Source organism: Crassostrea angulata, chromosome 6 (genome assembly GCF_025612915.1).
Source record: "Crassostrea angulata isolate pt1a10 chromosome 6, ASM2561291v2, whole genome shotgun sequence".
Taxonomy (NCBI): domain Eukaryota; kingdom Metazoa; phylum Mollusca; class Bivalvia; order Ostreida; family Ostreidae; genus Magallana; species Magallana angulata.
In genome coordinates, this window is record NC_069116.1 from 16,884,351 (window position 1) to 16,905,891 (window position 21,541).

At 33.1% G+C, this 21,541-nt stretch overlaps 3 protein-coding genes across 6 annotated transcripts; 2 read left to right on the forward strand and 1 right to left on the reverse strand.

Annotated features, from left to right (window-relative positions):
* Positions 1 to 179: 179 nt before the first annotated feature.
* Positions 180 to 1,301, reverse strand: LOC128190007 (interleukin 17-like protein). The gene is made up of 2 exons (XM_052861860.1): positions 1,260 to 1,301; positions 180 to 925 (listed from the first exon to the last, which is right to left on the reverse strand). Exons 1-2 carry the CDS (start codon positions 1,272 to 1,274, stop codon positions 395 to 397), a joined length of 546 nt encoding a protein of 181 aa, XP_052717820.1. The 5' UTR covers positions 1,275 to 1,301; the 3' UTR covers positions 180 to 394.
* A 1,077-nt stretch (positions 1,302 to 2,378) lies between these two features.
* Positions 2,379 to 9,968, forward strand: LOC128189613 (mitogen-activated protein kinase 7-like). Its single transcript, XM_052861281.1, has 9 exons — positions 2,379 to 2,465; positions 3,074 to 3,646; positions 3,873 to 4,058; positions 4,277 to 4,384; positions 4,774 to 4,985; positions 5,145 to 5,616; positions 6,522 to 6,650; positions 7,090 to 8,311; positions 8,667 to 9,968. Exons 2-9 carry the CDS (start codon positions 3,094 to 3,096, stop codon positions 8,824 to 8,826), a joined length of 3,042 nt encoding a protein of 1,013 aa, XP_052717241.1. The 5' UTR covers positions 2,379 to 2,465; positions 3,074 to 3,093; the 3' UTR covers positions 8,827 to 9,968.
* A 917-nt stretch (positions 9,969 to 10,885) lies between these two features.
* On the forward strand, positions 10,886 to 21,281 carry LOC128188695 (serine/threonine-protein kinase WNK2-like). 4 transcript variants are annotated; one of them, XM_052859910.1, is made up of 9 exons: positions 10,932 to 11,028; positions 13,423 to 13,467; positions 14,158 to 14,499; positions 14,972 to 15,220; positions 16,538 to 16,606; positions 17,091 to 17,159; positions 18,882 to 18,971; positions 19,307 to 19,447; positions 19,938 to 21,281. In XM_052859910.1, the coding sequence occupies exons 1-9, from the start codon at positions 10,980 to 10,982 to the stop codon at positions 20,684 to 20,686; spliced, it is 1,803 nt and encodes a 600-aa protein (XP_052715870.1). In that variant the 5' UTR covers positions 10,932 to 10,979; the 3' UTR covers positions 20,687 to 21,281. The 4 variants fall into 4 exon arrangements, with proteins under 4 accessions (XP_052715868.1, XP_052715870.1, XP_052715867.1 ...); XM_052859907.1 differs by lacking the exon at positions 18,882 to 18,971 and having other exon boundaries at positions 10,933 to 11,028; XM_052859908.1 differs by lacking the exons at positions 13,423 to 13,467; positions 18,882 to 18,971 and having other exon boundaries at positions 10,886 to 11,028.
* Positions 21,282 to 21,541: the final 260 nt, after the last annotated feature.

Consider the following 21,541-nt stretch of genomic DNA (forward strand, 5'->3'; position numbering starts at 1 on the left):
TGTATCTAAATTTCAAATTATAGTGAATTTAAATATATTTTTATTTGAATATTAAATCAACCAAGGATGTGCATTTTATATGTATTTAGTACTACACATTTATCCTGGAACAAATCAATCAATCAATCATAATTAAGCTAACTTAAGAATAAAAAGAAACACATTTGTTTTCAAAACTAAAAAAAATTCATTATCTCATGTTTTATTAAATAATGTAGCAAAACATTATCACGCCAATGAAGTTACGATTTACGGATATATAAAGAATTTGTATTCAGTAAAGTTTTAAAAGATTTACAACAACAAAAAAACGTTAAAAAAAAATTATTATTATTATTTAGCTATAGTTGATCTGTCGAAGCATGGTCTAAGCCTCTTTCAAAATTTTTAAAAATTAAATCCGTGTTCTTGTTGCCACACAAGTGCATGCTACGGGCACTTCTTCAACATCCGAGGTGTACATCTTAAAACCTTCATTGTCACATTGATTCGGAATTTCCCTCAACACTCTCCGGTAAGTCTTCACTGCTGCACAGGAGAAGTCCGGATGTGGGCGGGTCTTCGTCTGACAGTCCTTACACCTGCATCGTGCTTTCGCCATTGTTACGGGGATTCTTGTCTTATCCACGGAGAGTTCGATGTACCATGGACAGCTGGACCGGAACATCACGGAAAACGCACTGGTGTTCAACTCGGAAGGGCACGTGCTGTTGCCAAACAGTCTGGTAAATTGCTCGTGTGATTTGTCACTGATGGAGCTCCGCTGCATCTTTTTAAACTGTGGAATAATGTGGAAGGACATGTCCGATTCTCGTGGATTATATCCAAGTTGTTGTTTTATTTTCCAGTTTGAAATCTCCTTGCAAGAACTAGTTATATACATTGCGTCGCAAGGTATCAGGAAAATAAACATGTGTACCAGAATCTGAAAAATATAAAAAAAAATTATACATATTATATACCTTATGTACTTGGATTAAGAACTTAAAGCAATCTAAAGCTATTAATTCCGACTATGTTAGAGAAAACACAAATAATCTAAAAAAAAAAAAAAGTTTATAAACATACTAGATATTCTATAAATCTAAACTCAAAATTTATTTACCGAGTTCTAAATACTGTCGAGCCATTACCGTTACTTTTTATCAAGTCTTACAGGGTTATTTTTGTAATGGCGCACACTCATTTATAATATTACTAAGAATTAGCAAAAATTTCATTCTTAATAAATGCACCCAGCGTTAGACAATTAAACTTACGCAAATTCTCAACATCGTTTTTTCTTCTAGTTTCAAACCATTGTACACTATCTAACAATTTATATATATACTCATGGATATTCATCTATTTATATTTTTTTTCCTTGTGCGTTATTTTATTGGTTCATAGTATCTCTACGCGGAAAGGTCAGATGAATTGATTTCCCTGCCTTAATTTTAGTCACCCTTTCTCAGTATACAATGGAAAATACGTTTTAAAAAGACACTGGGAAGTAAGAATAATCAAATAACAATCGCTTTGGGTTTCTTTATCGAAAACGTCACGATAATATTTGCTCTAATCAATATTTCGAAAGACACTCGAGTACTTCCCTGGCTAAAAGACTACCTCTTCCTATATCTTAAATGCGCTAAAAGTTGTGTAATGTAATCTATCCAAAATAGTGTTCCGCATATGCAAAATGTATACATACATGATCAAGTTGAAAGAATACACTGAATCAAACCGACCAGGTAATCAAATTTTTCTAGCGTATTTAAAATGTCACATGTAGGAAGAGGTTTAGCCCTTTTGGTAGGAAAGTACCCATGCAAGTTTGATTGATTAGAGCGAATATGATCGTGAAGAGTCCGAATAACAAATGAAATACATACATGTACATATGATCAAAACTGTACATCTTGATTTATTTAACCCTATCTCTGAAAAATCATGTTACTGTTGCATTCATAAAAAACTTATGTTAATTAATCAACTTCATACGTACAACTCATCTAGCCATGTAAGATCTGTTAAGTTTTAAATTACCATGATTAAAACTATGATCATTTAGTAAATTAAAAATCCGTGTATTTTAGCTTTAAATCATTAATGTTTTCCTATACATGTATGTCTTTAAATTATACAGAGGAGATGTACATATATGTACCAATCAGTAGTCTATCAGGGACGTATATCTAGTATTTATGTCCCTCGGGCCTGAGTCTATAAATTGCCACAACCATCCAAATACATTTTTTAAATCACCAGTCCCTGACACAGAAAAGAAAAAAAAAGAATAATTATCTTGAGTGTTTTCACGGATCTTATTCTTATATCGATACTTGAAATTACAGACCAAGACCCATTATAAGTACTAGTTAACTAATTTTGCCTATCCGAATAGTTTCGAACATGAACTATCTACAAAAATGACAACCAACTACCTTCAAAAAAGCAGCTTCATTAGCTTGCTGAAGTTGCTGGTAAAAATATTGTTTTTTCCTTGTCAAACTTATTATCAAATTCAATTTTTAGAATGTAAAGATAAATTATGAGAATTCTCATCGAAACGTAGAACTTTTTCACTCGTTAACAAGCAGATGACACATAATCTAAATATACTTTATCTAAATTTAGAACATTTCTCCATCTATAAAATTATTTTGCCTGACCGTTGTTTTATCAGACTGTAGTAAACTGGTGCTTTAAGCGTGTGTATGTGACCCACTATTTCATCCTCTTTCCATATTTGAAGTTGTTTGTTAAGATAATCTGATAATGATTAATTATAAGGGACACAGTGATAAGGGACAAATTATTACTTGCAGGGTGAGGGTAGTATGCATGCAAATTTCTCTATGTATTGGTGATTACTCCAGCTAGATGCAATTGAATTGCATTATCAACTGTTTCTTTTACTTATTCTTAATCGAAATGTTGTCACTTTTATGTGGTAATCGCAGTTGGGTTTTGGTAATCTGGTAGTTAAACACATGATTTTAAAACCCTTTCCAACTAAATAAAAACCAACAATTTTAAGTCTGATTAAATGATTTGATGCTCAAGTTATTTCTCAACATTTCTGTTACAGACTTGATTTAGAAGCCCAACATGGAAAAGGAGAAAATATTAGGATTTAGATCCAACATGTCTAAAGAAGACATGAGGAAAAGCTTGATGATGAAAGCGTATGAAGTTAAGTTTGATTTAAGTGGAACAGACTACATTCCTTTAGACAATATTGGGATTGGTGCATACGGAGTTGTTTGCTCTGCCGTCCATGGGAAAAGCAAAGATCGAGTGGCCATTAAAAAGATTCCCTATATCTTTGATGACAAAAGAATAGCTACCAGAACATACAGAGAAATAAAAATTTTAAAACATTTCAAACACGATAACATTATTTCCATTAGAGACATTTTAAAACCTAAAGAAACCATTGACAAATTCAGAGATGTGTATGTTGTGTTTGATTTAATGGAAAGTGATCTTCATAAGATTATATACTCCAAACAAGAGCTGACTGAGGAACATGTCCGATACTTCTTATACCAGTTGCTGAGGGGACTAAAATACATTCACTCAGCCAATGTCATCCACCGAGATCTGAAGCCAAGCAACTTACTGGTAAATGAGGACTGTCAGCTCAGGATAGGGGATTTTGGTATGTAGAAAAGTTTTATTTAATGTTTGCATGGCATTTGTACATACTTGTACTCATTAATGATCAATAGTTTACTTCCTCCTATCCATTTTTATGGATTTGTCAAACTTTGCTACAATATGTAGTAAGTATTAAATATTAAATGCATGTAAAAATGTATGTGTAGCAGGAAACCACTAAAGTCCAAAAATCAAGGCTATTCATATTTGTAAACATTATTTTGTAGGAATGGCACGAGGGGTAAACATGTCTTCAGAAGAACAGAATGCCTTCATGACTCAATATGTGGCCACAAGATGGTATAGGGCTCCAGAAATTATGTTTGCCTTAATTGAGTATGGTACAGCAGTTGACATGTGGTCAGTAGGCTGTATATTTGCGGAAATGCTGGGAAGGAAGCATTTATTCCCAGGTAATGATGCCTGACACAAATTGCCAAATACATGACAATACAGAAAACTGTCACCAGCTTTGTTTAAATGTTTGAAGGACCCATTTTTTCAATCCCCATCTTCCCTTTATCAATTAATGTTTTATGAGTTTGAATGATAACGACAGAACTTTATCAGTTTGTGTATTTTGAATTCATATGATTTTTAAAATTAGTTTTTAATGGTTTTCAATTAACAGGCAAAGACTACATTAATCAGCTTAAATTGATCATCGGAGTACTTGGATCTCCTGAACAGGATTTGTTAGATCTCTGCCAGTCTGACCTCATCAAAAAATTCATTATACGTAAGTTGCACATGCTAACCATAGTCATTAATTAGAAGGTAGAGATTTTAAAGACTATGAGTTCTAATGCTAGAACATGCAATCAAATTACAATTATTCTTTCAAGATATTCTTTGCTACTCATGAAAATTTTAAGGAAAATTTAGTGCACATTTAAACCAAACAAGGAAACATATACTCTGTACTAAAGTTTTGAGCATCTATGAGTTGACTTATGGGTCAGGTTAAAGCCTTGTGGTGGGACAATGAAAAGAATATTCTAAAACAACCATAAACTTTTCATAACTATTATATGACCAGCAGACATCTCTCATTTATTATTTTATGTTAAAAAAGGGGACAGCTGAAATTTCCATTAAACTATCTCATTCATGCAATTATCTTTCCAGAACTTGGGAACAAGGAGCCATTAGCCTGGTCATCGCTGTTTCCCAAAGCTAGCAAGAAAGCGCTGAGTCTTTTGAGTAAGATGCTTATCTTGGACCCAAGGAAAAGAGTCTCGGTTACTGATGCACTCAGCCACCCATATCTCAACAAGTACCATGATCCAGACGATGAACCCATCTGTGTTCCTACCTTTAACTTTGACTTTGAAAAACAGGTTTGTTATGTTTATATTGTCTTTATGACATATATTTGATACAGATGTTTTTTCATGGTAGCAACACTAAAGCATGTAGTCTTATTAAGTTTAAACAAGAAATTCTACTTCTGGGATATACCGGTAATGGTTAATCTATAGTCAACAACTTTTTTTTAGAAATTGACCACGGAAGTTCTAAGAGAGCAAATCTATAAAGAGATAATGGGCTACCATAAGCCAAGAGCCCCGTCGCTGAGTTTTAGTGCATGTTTGAAACCTGTCCCAAAAGATCCAGCGGATAAGAAGACAGACCCAAAGCAAGAAGTATCTACACCAGGACTGACCAAGGATTTCAAAGACATTCAGCTATTCCCACCCAGTGAAATTAAAGGGGACTTTTTGAAACCAGACATCAAGCCAGCTGGTGTTGCAGTGGATACCAAGCAGATAGAAGTATCTGCAGCTGATGTTGAAATGTTCAGTGCCAAGTCCCAGGTCAAAGCAGACGAACAGGAAGGCAGTGATCAGGAGTCCAAAAAATTGGAGCAAGGTTCAAAGGAGGAGCATCATGAGACAAAGACAATCTCCTCAGATACAAAGGCTCTCATTAAAGCAGCTCTACTCAATTCAAATTTCAGGAAAAGAAGTGGTAATAGGTTTTATCTTGCTTACTTGTAAATATTAATGAGAAATACTGTGGAATCGTTTAAATTTGTGGGGAGGGGGGGGGGGGGGGGGGGCAATTTTTCGTGGATTGTGGGTTTTTTGCTTACTGGTATTCTTGGGGATGTAATTTCGTGGATAACTCTTTCTAAATTTGTTTTCACCGAGGATATAAACAACTATATATGATAAGAGTTAAATTTGGCCCCCATAATTCACCATTTTTTAAAGTGTTTCGGGTACAATAAAATGTTATGTTATAATTTTGAAGAGTTGATATAAAATATATTTTTTCACATATTTGTTTGATTTATTTGCACTCACTTGCAGTATAAGACGTCAGAAGTGACGCTTTTACTATAATTCAATCAAATTAGTCGAAAATTGACATTTTTCTTATCTTTTTACGAATGGGAAATATAGAGCACATGCTTGAACCAGGACTTATTAGACTTGGCTAGATACATCTCTGATTAAATTATTTTGTTGTTCAAGCATGCGCTCTATGTTTCCTGAAAGAAAAACTGCTTAAAAACAAGCTTTTTTATGCTAAAATGCAAAAATGGCGGGAAAAGGTTGTCTTTACAATGCCGTATTTCTAAATTGTGGGCACTTGAATCAAAATGAACATTAAGTTTAAACATCACATATATATCTGTACAAAGAAAACAAAGAATTACAGTAAAATAATGATATTCCTTTTAGGGGCCCATACCATATATAGTCCTTTATGTCGGAGGGCTACCCATGAATACCATCACAATTGAGCCGCCTTGAATTCTAATGATTCCACAGTATGAGACAATATTAATAGGTTGTGAATGGGTATGTAAATGTGAAATGCATTCTGGATTTTTTTTATTTTTTTGTTTTGTATATTTTTTTGGCAAGATTCATCAACTGAAGTTGATGATAAACCTAAACCAGTCACTGCAGCCCAGCGACAGAAAGAGAGAGAGGAAAAGAGGCGCAAAAAGAAGGAAAAGGCATTGGAGAGAATGAAGAAAAAAGAGAAGAAAGGTACAAACATTTTTTTTTAACCAAGAACTTAGTGTGATGAAAAATGAATGCATGTAATAGTAGTTACAAATTGTTTTATGTGTATTGTATTATTATAACAGTAACCATAACAATTGCCAAGCTAATTCAGTTCAAAAGTTTACAAGTTTAGGAATATGTTAGGAACTAATGTGATAGCTACTGAAAGTATGCAGTCATTAACTGCAGTACATGAAGGTTTGAGCAGTTTACCGCAAAGCTGTTTATAAAAAGTGTGAACTGATTCAACCTTGTTTCTATGAGTTAAAATTATGCATACAAAATGTTAACATATAGGTAGATACATGTATCTGTGTCACAAGATTTTTTATATTTCTGTTTTTGGTTCATTTTTTATTCCATTTTAATAGTTGAATCTCTTTGGTTCTTTCCTCATAGTGATGTTTATTTGTCCCAACAGAGCAAAAGCCAGATCAACTTTTAACTGATGAAGATAGGGAACTTCTTCAGAGGTGGGCCAAAATGCAGAAAGTCAACCCACCTTTGGCTCCAAAAGGAGAAACAAATTCACTGCAGACCAGTCCTGGTCCAAGTGCTAGCTCAGCACAGAGCAACTCTGTGCCACAGGCAACCCAGGGGATTCAAAATCCCTCACAACTCAAGTCATTCCAAGCCTCGGAGGCCACAGGAAATTCCAGTCAACAGTCAAACAGTTCTGGGAAATCTTTAATCAATGTTGACACAATGCATATGCTACAACAGAAATTGCAAGCAAGGAATTCACTGTCAAAAGATACCACCGTTACCACTGTTCCTCAGACTGCAGCAACAAATGAAGCAGTAACTTCAAATTCTAGTCTTTCAACAATCAACATGGATGGAATGAAAATGATGGGACTAAATCCTAATTTTCAAGATTTGTCTAATACTGTTGTTAGTTCTAGTCCTTCACAGACAGCCAGCACAGCTGATATGGGATTGAATAGATCAGAGGCATCCTCAAGTTTTCAAGACTTTCACCAGTCCGGGTTTTCTACTCAAGATTCACCTCAAAGAGACTACAGCAACAATAGCTCCCCAGAAAGCTATCAGTCTCATGGCTCACCTGATCCTTATAACCAAGACTCCAATTCAAGTTGTGATGCTCAAAATCCTAGGATGACCAACTTTTCAGATGCCAGTGTTTTACCAAGTCACCAACTCCCTTCGCAGCCAGTTGGAATTGCTCAACAGATGAACCCACAGTTTGATGTCAGTGCTACAAATCCTTTTGCTCTAACTAGTGGCCAGACCCAGTCATTTTCTTCACCTTTCCAGACCGAAAATGCAATGTCAAATGTGATCTCACAGACGCCTCAAGAATATTCAACTCCACCACAATTTGGAAATATTGCAGCCATCCCTTTTACGCGAAATGTGCAAGCAACTGGTGCGTCTCCCAACCCGCAGTCTTTCTTTGATGCACGATACCAAACACAACCAAGACAACCAAATTCTTATCCAAGAGTCACAATTGATACAAGTCAGCTAGCGCAGGATCAGATATCGGTTTTAGCAGAGCAATTTTCAAGTACTCAAGTTGGAGACAATTTTCACCCAATGTTGCCCTTGACTCCAAGGGGAACAGGTGCTGGTTATGGTGTGGGCATGGATCTAGATTCTTTGATGGATGACAGTTCCAGGTAAAAAACGTTTGATCATGTACAAGTATAACTGAAACATTTGAAATAAATCTTGAAAACTTTATATGTACGGATAAATTATTCAGATGCATTCATGTAAATAAATAAGTAGAAAGAATTTTATTAGACATTCATTCATGTATGGGCTATTTTGTATACTCTTACATGCTACAATATCATATATAACTGCATGTATTTTCATATTTTAAAAATTTTACCTATGCAAATATTTTTATCATGGATTTCAACACAAAATATCCAAACCAGTCTCTACATAAAATTTTCGAAAGAAATGAACCTGTGGTGCCTCTGTTTCAGCAGCTGTCAATACCTGTCACATCTTCCTCTATTTCAGCCTGCCCCAACAGCAGTCACCCCTCTCCTCCTCCCTGCTGACCGACTGGATGGAGGTCACCGGGTCCCTCAACATTGACATGGAGGCCCTGGAACAGGAGCTAGGACTACAGTCCCCCATGTCTCTCTCCTACAATGACCTGTCTCTGTACCAGTCCTGATCTCCAGCATTGTCTGTAGTAGATTACAGGTGTCAGCAACACATGCTTCTGATGCCGGCTCATATTGTTTTTGTGTTCTTTTTATCTATTAGCTGTTGGCAGGTACCAAAACATTATGAAATTGTTAAAAATATAAATGTTTTATTTTTGATTGTTAGATATAGAAGACAGACTTTATGATACAGCCATCAAACAATGTTGGTGGGTTTATTAGAATAGATTTTTCCATCTTTCATCTGTTCATGTTTCTAACCATGTGTCCATTCAACATTCATTTCTTGGCCATAAATTTAACAAAAAGAAATATCAGAGGCTTAAACTTTGAACAGATGTTGCCTGTGACCTTAAGGAATGCCATAACACTTATCTGATGTTATTCACCAAGGTCTTATCATTGATATATTGCCTGTCCTAAATATTCCATGTGTGAAATATTAGTCTTTCCAAGACAATTCTAGTTTGTTTTGTTTGTTTAAATGCTAATGCATGCTCTCTCTCTCTCTCTCCACATACAATGGAATTGGTAGTGGATATACTGATTGTTACTTTTGTACTTAGCTCATAGAGACAGAACTTTGCATTGCTGTAGATAGATTTACATTGTATGAGTTATCTACCAGCTTAAGTTAACGATACATGATAATGACACATGGAATATTGCACACAATATGTGTTGACTTCTTGAGCATACAGCGATTTAGATGTTTTTAAAACCTGCATAAACAATAAGGAAATGATATGTAGAATTTATGAAGTTTTTTAATAGGAAATGAATCATTTGTTACCAAATGTCAGCCTGAATTACCAAGTGTCAGCTACAATTTTGAGTGTCTAAAGCATAATACTAGTACAAGAAAAATTAAAACAAAAATAATGAAAACTTTTAACATGTGTTTGTTATATTTATTTAATAGGTATCTTTTAATGTACTTGTATTTGATTAGATATTCTGTTCTACATGTATTAGTGAAAGGAGATTCCAAAATCAACCTTGCATGTTTGATTCTTTTTAGAAGCAAAAACTTTATTTTCGTATGACAAGTTTCGTGTGTTTAGATACATTTATTACATATTTATCCCCCATATTTTGATTACATGGATTACAGTACGTGCAATTATTTTTAATACATGACTTTCTTTTACTACTTGTGGTTTTCATGTTCTTTGAAAAAAAATTGAATTGGTTTGATTTGTTATTACTGTGTCATACGGTTAGAAACAAACCGCTGGTGCACAGCCATACTAGGTGCAGTAGCACACAGATCTATCATTATCAATAAAATGCGGATGTTTATAATTCTTCCGTAGGAAACGCAAAAATCTGTTAATTGGTGCACATACTGTTGTGTTACTGTATGATAACCTTCTAATTACTCTTTTTCATTGCTGGAAAAGACGTTTAATCGGTAATTCATAGCTCTATTTAAAAACTCGTATTGATGAAGTTTTATGTTGCCTTACTGTTTAAAAGCCACACCATAACAAAACATGGGTAATAAAGTAATCTTTAAGAATGAACTTTATTTAGAGTTCATTCGTTTGTACATTTCTGATCTTTTTCCCCATTTAAGCTTAGTTCGTCTGTCATGTTTAAACTACATTATTATTATGATAGTCTGTTCTTCTCCACGGTTTGAGAAAACCGCATGTGTAGACAACGATTTGTGGTTATTAGTACCAAGAGACGTCAAAGTAAAAAATAAAGAAAAAAGCGTATAAAACAAGAGAAATATCGAATCGATGATATGTGTATGGTTCCTCTTTATGTTATACGAAAAGCTTTACAATGAGTTATCAAATAAGCATAAAGAAAAGGGGGACAAAGGGAAAACCCTGTATTACTCCAAATTAACAGGTTGTTGACCAGTCTATATAAAACCCATTTTAAGAAATTTGACAGTTTGAAAACCGTTACGGAAATCATTGAGATTTTATTCTATCACGAAAATTGGATATGGAACACTAAGAGTATGTTATACGTTCAGCATATAAGTATGAATAAGTGAGTGGATGATTAACTGACCGCGCTCCTATAAATCTGACACCGCTGTAGATGACATTCACGCTCTGCGTTGTCCTGACAATACATTAACGGTGCCCCTTTGGTGGTTACTCTGTTGGTAAGCGGTACCACTCGGCAGAACTCTCTCAGGATGAGGGCCGTAGTGCCTTTAGTGTTGTTGTTTCTGGGATTCACTAATGGTAAAGTATATGATACATTTAATTCCAAACTGTTTTATAATTTAAATATACACTGTATTGTAAAGAGTTAGGCAAAAACGATATAATATAATAATATATGCGATTTCCATATTTTTTTTTTCAGTATATACACATGATTTATTAAGAGAGGATATCAAAATTGTATGCTATTTTGTTGTTGGCTTTAAAGATATATTTTGATTTAAATTTTAAAATACATTTTTTTAAGAAACAAATTGACAAATACGTATGTTTCATGAACCAGCTTTTGTCTCTTTTTTTTAAACAAAAATAGTTATACTCAATTTCCGGACAACGTTTTTTGGTTTTTTTTTAAACATCTGGTTATAGTCACTAAAACAACTACGTAACGTGTAGTTCTCTTGATGGAGTGGATTTTTTTTCGTCAATTCGACTGAATATTTAGACGGGAATTTAGCTGGAGTATTCAGTGGGGGAATGTGCTGCCTTTTGATTTATCTTCCTCGTGCATAAATCATCATCGCCATATGATTTGATTTGGCAATATTTATCAGGAATCAGCCATACGAGGGTGATTATTTTCGTACAATATTGGACATAAATCTGTAACGAAGAGTCGTTGAGGCGGAACGGCTCTGACGGCACAGTGCCCGTTTTATGACTTGAGATGTCAATACTGATTGCTGATCAAACTTTGAATCGTGCATCAAGTATAACGTTTGGCCATTAGATTAACAAATTCGTTGGTGGCTGTATTCAATTTCACCACAAGAGTAATTATTCAGGACTGTCAAACCAGATATTACAGATAAAGCGCTGATTTTGTAGAAAAAAGAGACATGTCTCATAGCTGAATCAAAACGATGCATTGAATTGCATAATGATTTTATACAAAATTCGTCTTTCCAAAGAAAAAAACCCACAAATTTATCACTTATAAAATAACAACAATATGAACTGCCTGAATTGTTCAGATATAGTTATCAATTTGTATAGTTAATTGTATCATGATTATGCTCTTCGGGTAAAATTAGTTGAACTCTGATCTAGTTGAGTGTATGGTAAAAAATAATTAATGTTATGAAAAAAAAAAAACTAAACATAAATGGAACCAAATGCATATGTCGTAGACTTCAATTCATTTTTTATTTACAATACTCTTAAAATTCCTGTTTCTTAGAACAAAAAAATTATATGTCATTCCTTTCTACATTTCCTTCCTAAGTTTCATTTTTTTACTAGGTATATGGAAGAAAATATTAACATATTTTTTTACGTTTTTGGGCGCGGGTTTAGATAAAAAAAATTCTTAAATGATTAAAATTTAAACCCTGGTTTAAGCTTATTTAAAATTACAATTCTTAAAGGAAAAATATACAATTGCTATATATTTTTAAATTACATTTAATTTCCCATCACTCTGAATACCTCGTACGTAGAAGGATGTTTTTATAAAATGTGTGAAATTTTCATATATTTAAATCCTTTGTGCAATATAAAAAAAAACGTCCGCGTTGTCTGCTGTTTTATTGGTACACGTGTGACGTATGATAAAAACACCTATCCATTTTAAAAAATAAAGGCTCGATTCTTAATAAAGATATTTGGTTATTTTTGGTTGGATTTATAAAACGTGTAATTATATTTTAGATGTGCGACGTAAGCCTTTTCGTCATTAAAAAAACGCCACCTCCAAAAATAGTTATTAAACAAACTTCTTCATTTGCCGAAAGCCCATTTTCACGGTACATACAGGTCACACTTTTTGAGGTGAGGGGAACTAGACTTGTAATGATTTTCCCACGATATTTATTTCAGGCCTCTTTTGCGATATATTGCAATGCCATTTGCTCGATTTGATCGATTTTGTCCTATCAAAGAACAAAAAAAAAAAAAAAAAAAAAAAAAAAAAACTACCGTGAATTTTCAGAAAGGGGGGGGGGGGGCACATTCATCGTCACCCGAATTTTCTCCTACTCAGTGTTCATCTTCTTGAAACTAATAAGATTCGTCAAAGGTAGAACATTAAATAGATGTAAACATTGATATATGAAGAAAAAAATAGACAAGTAAATGGTCATGTTGATCCTCGTTATAATTCGTTTTTGTAATCCTTACGAGGGGTTGGGTTCACAGACACATGACGTAATATTTATTTTTCTCATAGTAAATCAAAAAATATATTCCCATTCACTTATAATACACAAGTCTGTATTATTAGGTAGACGGTATGTATTTTTTATAATAAGAAAAATATACAATGTTAAGTGCCTGTGGCTGGGTTTGACCAGGAACACCATATGTACATGTATGTAAGGAACATCATATGCAGAAATGTAAGGAAAAAAATCAGCTAGGTAATATCAGCTACTCTGTGCTTTTAAAGAAAATTTCCGTTTTTCTTTCTTTCAGTACTTGGTTATGGAAAAGGTGTAAGAAAGAGAAAAAATCCTTATCGTATGTGACATGTTTTCCTACAGTAGGTTTACTTAGATAGAAATGCCTAGAATCGGTTATTAATTAACAATCAGCCATTCGGATAGAACAAAAAAGTCCATGCTTTTGCGGTAGTTTTTAGTAGTTTTTCAATTATATGGTGTACGCGTAATATGTGTAAAATTACAGTATTATTGTACAGACTGAATGTAAATGATATTGTATTAGTAGCAGAGCAATAAGTAGTCTGCATGATTAAAATGTTTTGATCACATATTATTTTATATCTCAAACAATTTTAAGTGTACATGTATTGTTGTACTAATACATATATTTGTGTATACAGTTTTTACCAAAAGTATTAGTTATATTACAGGAATCTTTCTGAAAAATAAAGACTTCTATCAATAAAAACAAACAAGCTAATTCACTTAGTAATTTCCGGAAGAAAAAAATTATTAATGACAGTTTTTACAGGTGAGGTTGATTGAGGAATATGGAGGTATACATGTTCAAAAAATTGCAGAAAGAAAATAAGCGAGTTAACCTTAGTATTTTTTTCACTAACAATTGAGTAAAACATAACTGAGCCAAAAATTGATGGGGAGAAATCCACTTAAAAATAAATTAAAGTAGTATTATTTAAAGTAGTGAAAATGAATATCTTTGTACATTAAAAAAAAATTAACATTCTATTGTTCTTCTGTACAGCGGGGTATGCTCCAGTTGGATTTGTTCAGCCTCCATTTATTCCTTTCCCACAAACAACGGTCACTAAACTGGATCCTATCCACGTCCAGACGACAGTGAGGTTTCCCAATGGATTCACCAGGGTCTTTTATCCGAACAAAGGTCCAGGCTTTCCATTCTTCGGGGGGCATCCACCCATCATGCCTGCTCCTGTTTTCCCTGTCGCAACCAACCTAATTAGACCCGCTCCAATCAAGACTGTGATTCCTGTGGAACCTAATGTCAAACCGGAACCAGTGCCGGTTAAATCAATCATAGAAAAACCGGAAACACTCAAACCAGTTGAAAAAGTCGGAAAACCAGGTACTTTCTCTCCACTACAGATTTGTTCTTTTCTTATTGGGGTTTTTTAATACAAGGGCAAAGCCATCCTGGAAATGTTTAAGTCTTCAGTTTTTATAATTACAGTTTTTCTTAATAGTAATCTAAAATACGTGATCGGAGCATGCTCGGATAAGATAGAAGACCGCGATTTCAAAATAGACAAACTTTGCGTTCAATTGTTCGTAATAGATTCCCTGATTATGGGTTATTTCTGTAGTCGCGCAACAAAAGTTGACTTTATGGTGGATTTATTTTTTGTATATTGCATAGATTACACATGAGTAAGACATATTATGTAAAATAATTCAAGAAACGAAGCGGTGACATTTCTGTTAGTAATTAGAAGTGGAAGTCTGCCAATGTTTCAAACTCAATTTTTTAAAATATAAAATGCGATTAATACCAGCTGATGCTTCTATTCCATTTATTTTCCACTTATTTTCTATTTCAGTATATGGCGGAACATTCGTTGTAAATATCGATAGGACCAAAGATTTCCGCCCCGAACCGAGTGTTCAGCATATCCACAGTTTTGAGAGAATACGACTTCCATTACCCCCCTCTCCTCCACAACCACAAATCCCACCCCCGCAAATATGGCGGACCGAGGTCCCACGACCTGTTGTCCAACGACAGAACAACTTCTTTAGAGATAACTTTCAATTTGATTCAAGAACATTTGAGAGTAGATTTAATATAGGTAGGTAATACAAAATTAGAATATGTCAGTGAGTGCTAGATTTTACGTACAGGCATAGTATAGTTAATGTTTTGCAAAACCTATTTGTTCATAATTTTTCACATACATGTAGATTTAATCTCATGATTTTATTGTTTTGGATTGTTTAGGCAACCTTTAAACTACAATGAATTCCATTAAAAGATATCTGAGTGGACTTTTAACGATGAACGTTATAGAAGTTTTCTATTTTGATTAAAATATTGATATTATACCGTTTGTCTCCATTCTTTCAAACCCTTTCAAAGTTTTGAGTTTTATTTGAATTTGGGAAAACCTTTCCCGGGCTTGTAAATATATTTTACAACTGTTAACACAAATCCATTTTTTTAACTTTGTATTTCGTTCAATAGTCAAAACAAAACAAAATATATGCGTTTACATATTTTTATATTATAGAGAATTTAATAGAATAGAATAGAATAGACCGGACTCTTTTTAAGTATTTGTAAAAGGAATGATTTTTTTTGGGGGGATCATCAATTTAGATGGATAAAACACAATCATATTATGTCTATTAATATCAATTCTCTATAGAAAAACCGTCATCAAAGGATCACTGTTTGCAAGATCACCGAATTTCTGTGTATTGCATGCGATTACAAATATTAAGTAAGACATATTATGTAAAAGTAGAAAGGTGGAAATAGTTGGTTGCTAAGGATATCTGTGGCCATGGAAACAGATTGAAGATGGAACAATTTTCCTAACTCAAGTTTTATAGTAAATTCATTCAGATCACATAAGTTACTGGTGGTTAAATTTAAAATTCGTTGTATTGTCTATTCTAAAATTTAAAAAATATATGGTTAGCAATACACAAAATTTATGCTATCGTTACCTTTGAAAATTTTCAAAATTATACATTCTTTTCGATTTTATTAGCTGAATTGGACTGATGTTAAAAAGTTTACACCCTTTTTCATAAAGAAAATATCATAAATGGAAAGTTGAAAAATGGGAAGAATAAATAGTTAGAGTAGGATTCAGCAAATTTTTCTAGATTCATTTGCAATTTATCTTTGACTTAAAAATATTTTGTATATAATAATAAAATTATTTAGATTTCTAATTCTATATTAAAATCTGAAACACTGCAAGTTTTGTTCAGATAAAACTTTAAAATTCATTAATTTAAAATATCTTTTAACCGTTATCGATAATTTTTTTTATCAATTTTATCAAGTTTTCATGTGTAACGTCATTAACGATTTAATCAACTTTTTTTCTATGCGTTCACTACTGTTTTGGTAATGAATGAGTTATACCTGTTAACAGTACCTAGAGTAGATCGCCAAGAACCTGTACAGGACTTCAGACCACCAATGCCTCAGCCCATCCGACCAGGTAGTTTAAGCTTTCACAACCATTTCTAATGAAGTAATATTACGGTATCAAATAACCTCATTAATCATTAATTTGTAGGTAACCAATTCCAAACTTTAACATTGTTTTAAATATAATTTATGTACTTAAATGGCGAACTGTTTTCCCTAGTAATTTTCTTAGCTAGGAGTTTCTACAACAAATCAATTAAAAGAAAGAAATAAAGATTATTCCGGCGTCCCTTAAACCTTTTGCCTTTTAATTTAAAAGGCTGACAAAAACTGCTGTAAAATTCTATTTTTTAAGAATCAAGGACAAAATATCACCCACAATAATTTGAAATCGGGGCATTTGACCATTTACAGTTCATCAGTATCACAATCCAAATCGTGGACATTAGCAACACAATTATTTAATTTCTAAATATAACAAATATTTTTTTTAGGTTTAATCTGTTCTTTAACTGCTATTTTTATGATTTTTTTTATGAAACATCTTTAAACAGTTCCACAAAAAGATCGCCAAGAACCTGTAAAGGACTTTAGACCACCTATGCCTCAGCCCATCTTTCCAGGTACATGTAGTTTACAAGTTTTTTGACGATTGCTTAGTTGTTAACTGATTATTAATAACTAGCTCAACGGCATTAATTATGCAAATGTACACTACCATGACTAATTGTAATCTTTCTTTTAATTGTTAATAGAGGTATTTGCTACTAATAGTTATATAATTCTACCAGTACTCAGTACTAGTATTTAACAAGGTTTTAGCATTTAAATAAATGTCATATATTAAGTTTGGTTTGCATGGTTCTTCAATATAAATATTCATCATTAATTTATACAAAGAAAAGTTGCCCCACCTCCCACGTACAGATCGAGTTTATAATATGAATTCGTTATGCTACTATTCTCTTCGTGAAAATAGAATACTGGAAACTTGAAAAAAAATTTCTTAGGGGAACTTGTGCAGGATCTTATTTTTTAATTTCAATTAACATGCAGATCACAGAAACATAACGTTAAAATATTTTTTTATAGTTAGATAGTTGCCTGTGTAATAATAATTATCATACTATAAAAAGAAAACGTTTAACATTAGTGCCAGTAATGGAAAAAGGTAAGGCAATTAATTCTAATATTAGGGTCAACAAATTGCAGTGTTAATGCTGGTAAGCTTAATATTCAACCGATATGAATAACTGGGTTTTTTTTTACTCGTCTGTCATACACCATTTATTCTTGTTCATGTAGAATGAAACTATTTTGGAAATATCTAAAACGGAGTATTTTTTAAAAGCAATATGAGCTGTATTTTTTAGAATTTTATTTTAATGTTAAATCATGTACAAATACAAAATCAAGTGTGGAAGGGTAGAAGTACTTAAATAAATCGAGCTAATATTTTTTTTAAAACAAATGTGTACAACCTTTTCAATAGATCAGTATCTAAGTGTTCACATTTGTTGAGTATTTTTCCTCATTCACTTTGTGCAGACCAAAGAAATTGCTTGGCATTCCATTACACTGTGGTATTTGTCACCCAATGTGTTTTTAGCACACAATAAAGTTTCTAAAACCACTTTCTACGTTATTCCATTTTCAAGTTTCATTTGGTTCTAAATTTTGTAAAAATGACTCTTAGATCGTTTGGATGTTCTCTTTTGTCCAACGCTTTTCTTTAAAATTCTGTAATTCAAGCATTTGGGTGAATTCTCTTCATTTCTGAACCAATCTTAGTCAGATTTTAGCCAATTTATACTATAAATGCTATGAATGACCAAGACATAAGAATTATCACATGAGTTTAGTAAATCTGTAATAAGATTTAAATTTTAAATTTTGTTAGAGGAAATATATAAGATTTAAGATTTAAATTATTAAATTTTGTTAGAGGAAACATTTTTCTAAAAAGGAATAAATTTTCCATCGGGGCTGAGATAGCTTTTCCCACAAAAATATGACTTACAACAGTTTATAAACCATGATTTTTTTTAAAGTAAACTACAATTTCACGATAGAAAAAATTATTAAAGTTAAAAGTTAAAAATTGCAGCTCATAATGTTTAATATCATCGTCCATCTGTCGAGTTTTGATTACCACTATAAAATAATCTTATGCATATTATTAATGCATGTTTTATTATGACAATTGAAATAGACGCTCATGTATTATGATATCCGAAAGATACCATCACAAATTTGGGGTGCACTGGTAGAAACTAATAGTGTTTACGACTTTGCACTGGAAGACCTCAGATAAACTATATTACAGAGTGTTGCCCATGTTTTAGAGATTTTGCCGAGAACGACAGGCCTTGATCAGACGCCCATCAGAATTAATAGAATTGAAATCGTGCTTCAACGTGTGCCCCCACAGCCTGGTAATAAAAAAAGGAAACTACATTGTAGTTTTGAAGTCTTTTGATAAAACTTTCGACAGTCTTTTTGATTTCATAATGTGAGGCATATTACATTTTTATGATTCCAATTTAATATTAATAATTGAACATGTGAAAAAATGATAGCGTTGTTTTAGTGTCAGTTACTAATAGTAACAGTTTGTAGTTGTAGAAATCACTATACTTGTAACAGTATCTATATATTAACTTTAACAATTAACATTTCCATCTAATTTTTATGCATCCGTTTCATCATTTTTATACGTAACAATACTCGTTAATTCGTTATCCTTAATGCATACAACTTTGTGTCACAGTTGATAATGTTGAACCAGTGATACAGATTCAGACGTCACATCCGGTTGTCCCGGTAATGCCCCCAGAACCGGTGTCCCCACCAATTCTTCCACCGGAACCGATAGCGGAAATAAACCAAGGACCGATAATACCACCGGAAGGTGCGTATAATCTTATTTACTTATCTATATTTTGAAACTATAATGAACAAAAAATGTTGATGGTTTTTGTATGTAATGTTGAATAAAAGAGGTAAAGACAATCGAAGTAATTTGCAAAATTAACTGTTTAAATGCCTTAGATTTCATATTTATCATATCACAACGGCTTTATCACATAAAAACGGACCCCCATGTACACTGTACCGGTGTATGTATATCATATATTGACATTTATTACTACTTTTTAAACAGACGTATATTTACGTATTTATTTACGATTAAATAGAAATAAGGATGGTTCCAGAAATGATTGCGTGATTCATAACTTTTTCTGGAATTAAACGTTTTCGAATTGGGCACTAGTATCTTAATACTTAAAGTGAATCATTTATTGACAGGTGTGGTAAAAAAAAAAGATAGATTTAATCAAAATCGACCATTACGCCGTATGCTAACAAAAAGAATACTTATATATACATATATTCAACAGGCCCTACACGAGGAGATGTTCCAAATATTGGAATTATATCCCCAATCCCGGGGGACCAAGGAAATGTTCTGATGGATTTTAAGGAGGCCAATGCTGCTTCCAATAAACTCGACATGATCCGAAACGAATTTACTGAAATAGGGGGCGGAGTTAATGCTATGAGAATAAACACAGACAAGAAAGCAGGTCAATTAGTAGGAGGTCCCGGGCCTGCAGTTGACATTGGCCCTGGACCGGGCCCCGATCCTTTAGTTGATTTAGGCATGAATAGTGGTTTTGTTTCTGGTGCAAATATGCAAGCTGACAATTCTCTATTTTCGAATGATTTTTCCATGAGCCATTCCAATTTTGCTGCCGGTGATCACCTTATCAGAGGAGGCAATGGGTTTGATCATGTAGACAGCATAAATATTAATATTGACCCAAGCCTCGGTCTCGACTTTGGCCCCCAGAATGGTCCATTATTAGGGCCACCCGATATGGACCCCCAGTTCAACTCAAAAGATCTAATGGCACAGGCAGAAATAGAAAACAACCTCGCTTTTAACAACCAAAAGGGATCGAATTTTGAAGCAACATCCAATTTTGTTAAACCTGCTCCAATATCTATGGCCGAGGCCTCTTTCGACAACTCAGCTTTTTCATCAAAGTCATCAAAGGATTCTTCTGCCAGCGCAGGTCACAAAGATGAACATCGTGTTATAAGAAGAACGACAACTGTCAGAAAAATCAGACGGACGCTGATATGAGTGTTACTACCTTGAATAAAGGAAAATAATTAGTAATTCTAAATTCAGACAAAATGTATTGTACATTAACAATATCAGGAAAAATCTGTGTCATCTTCTCCTTTGCCTTTATAATCTCTGTGATAAATGGTATTTCTAAGAAGATCCCTGAATAAAATTGTGTAAAGAAAAATTTAAAAATGCACTTTTTATGTAATATTTCATTAAGAGAACAGGACGGTCATGACCATTTTAGGACTGTATTGACCTCCTCAAGAAGAAGAATCTTTGTATAAGTCTATAGATAAAAGCAAATATTCATTATTTTAACTAAAAGAATTTAAAGTTTGAAATTATCTAATGGGTGTTTGTTGACCACCCAACATATTAAATTATCTTTAACAAGTTCGATCATATTGAAAAACAAATGACGTAACGACGATCTCCAATTCTCAGGTATGCTCGACAAATATCAAAATTGCTAATTTGTTTCATTGATTCAGATTTGATAGAGGAAATATACGAAGTACCCACATATTGTTCCAATTTTACTCCTAACTTTATCATGTTGTAAGCTAATTGGAAATTTGTGTATCCATTAAAAATAAATGTTTGTGCTGAGGTTTTTTTGTCTCGAATTGCCGAAGAGCCTTTTTACTAAAATCTCCTTTTTAGTATGATTATTTCCATTCCAATTTATCTGGGTAAATATAATAACAACTTTTTAACACTTGAATACCACAGTAAAAACATCTTTCAATTTCAATTTATGTTTTCGATATAAAGAACAAACATCATCTTCAGCTATAGTACAAAACTTTCAAATGTATCGAACTGAGGATAGGAGAACCAAAACTTATTTGTTTGATTTATAAG

Bases quoted from the DNA above. Each gene is read 5' to 3' on its own strand.
- LOC128189613 (XM_052861281.1), top strand. From the start codon at position 3,094: ATGGAAAAGGAGAAAATATTAGGATTTAGATCCAACATGTCTAAAGAA. The intron at 5,617-6,521 runs GTAATAGGTTTT...TTTTTTGGCAAG, and splicing joins AAATTTCAGGAAAAGAAGTG to ATTCATCAACTGAAGTTGAT. The intron at 8,312-8,666 runs GTAAAAAACGTT...CCTCTATTTCAG, and splicing joins TTGATGGATGACAGTTCCAG to CCTGCCCCAACAGCAGTCAC.
- LOC128188695 (XM_052859910.1), top strand. From the start codon at position 10,980: ATGAGGGCCGTAGTGCCTTTAGTGTTGTTGTTTCTGGGATTCACTAAT. The intron at 11,029-13,422 runs GTAAAGTATATG...TCTTTCTTTCAG, and splicing joins GTTTCTGGGATTCACTAATG to TACTTGGTTATGGAAAAGGT. The intron at 17,160-18,881 runs GTACATGTAGTT...CCCATGTTTTAG, and splicing joins GCCTCAGCCCATCTTTCCAG to AGATTTTGCCGAGAACGACA.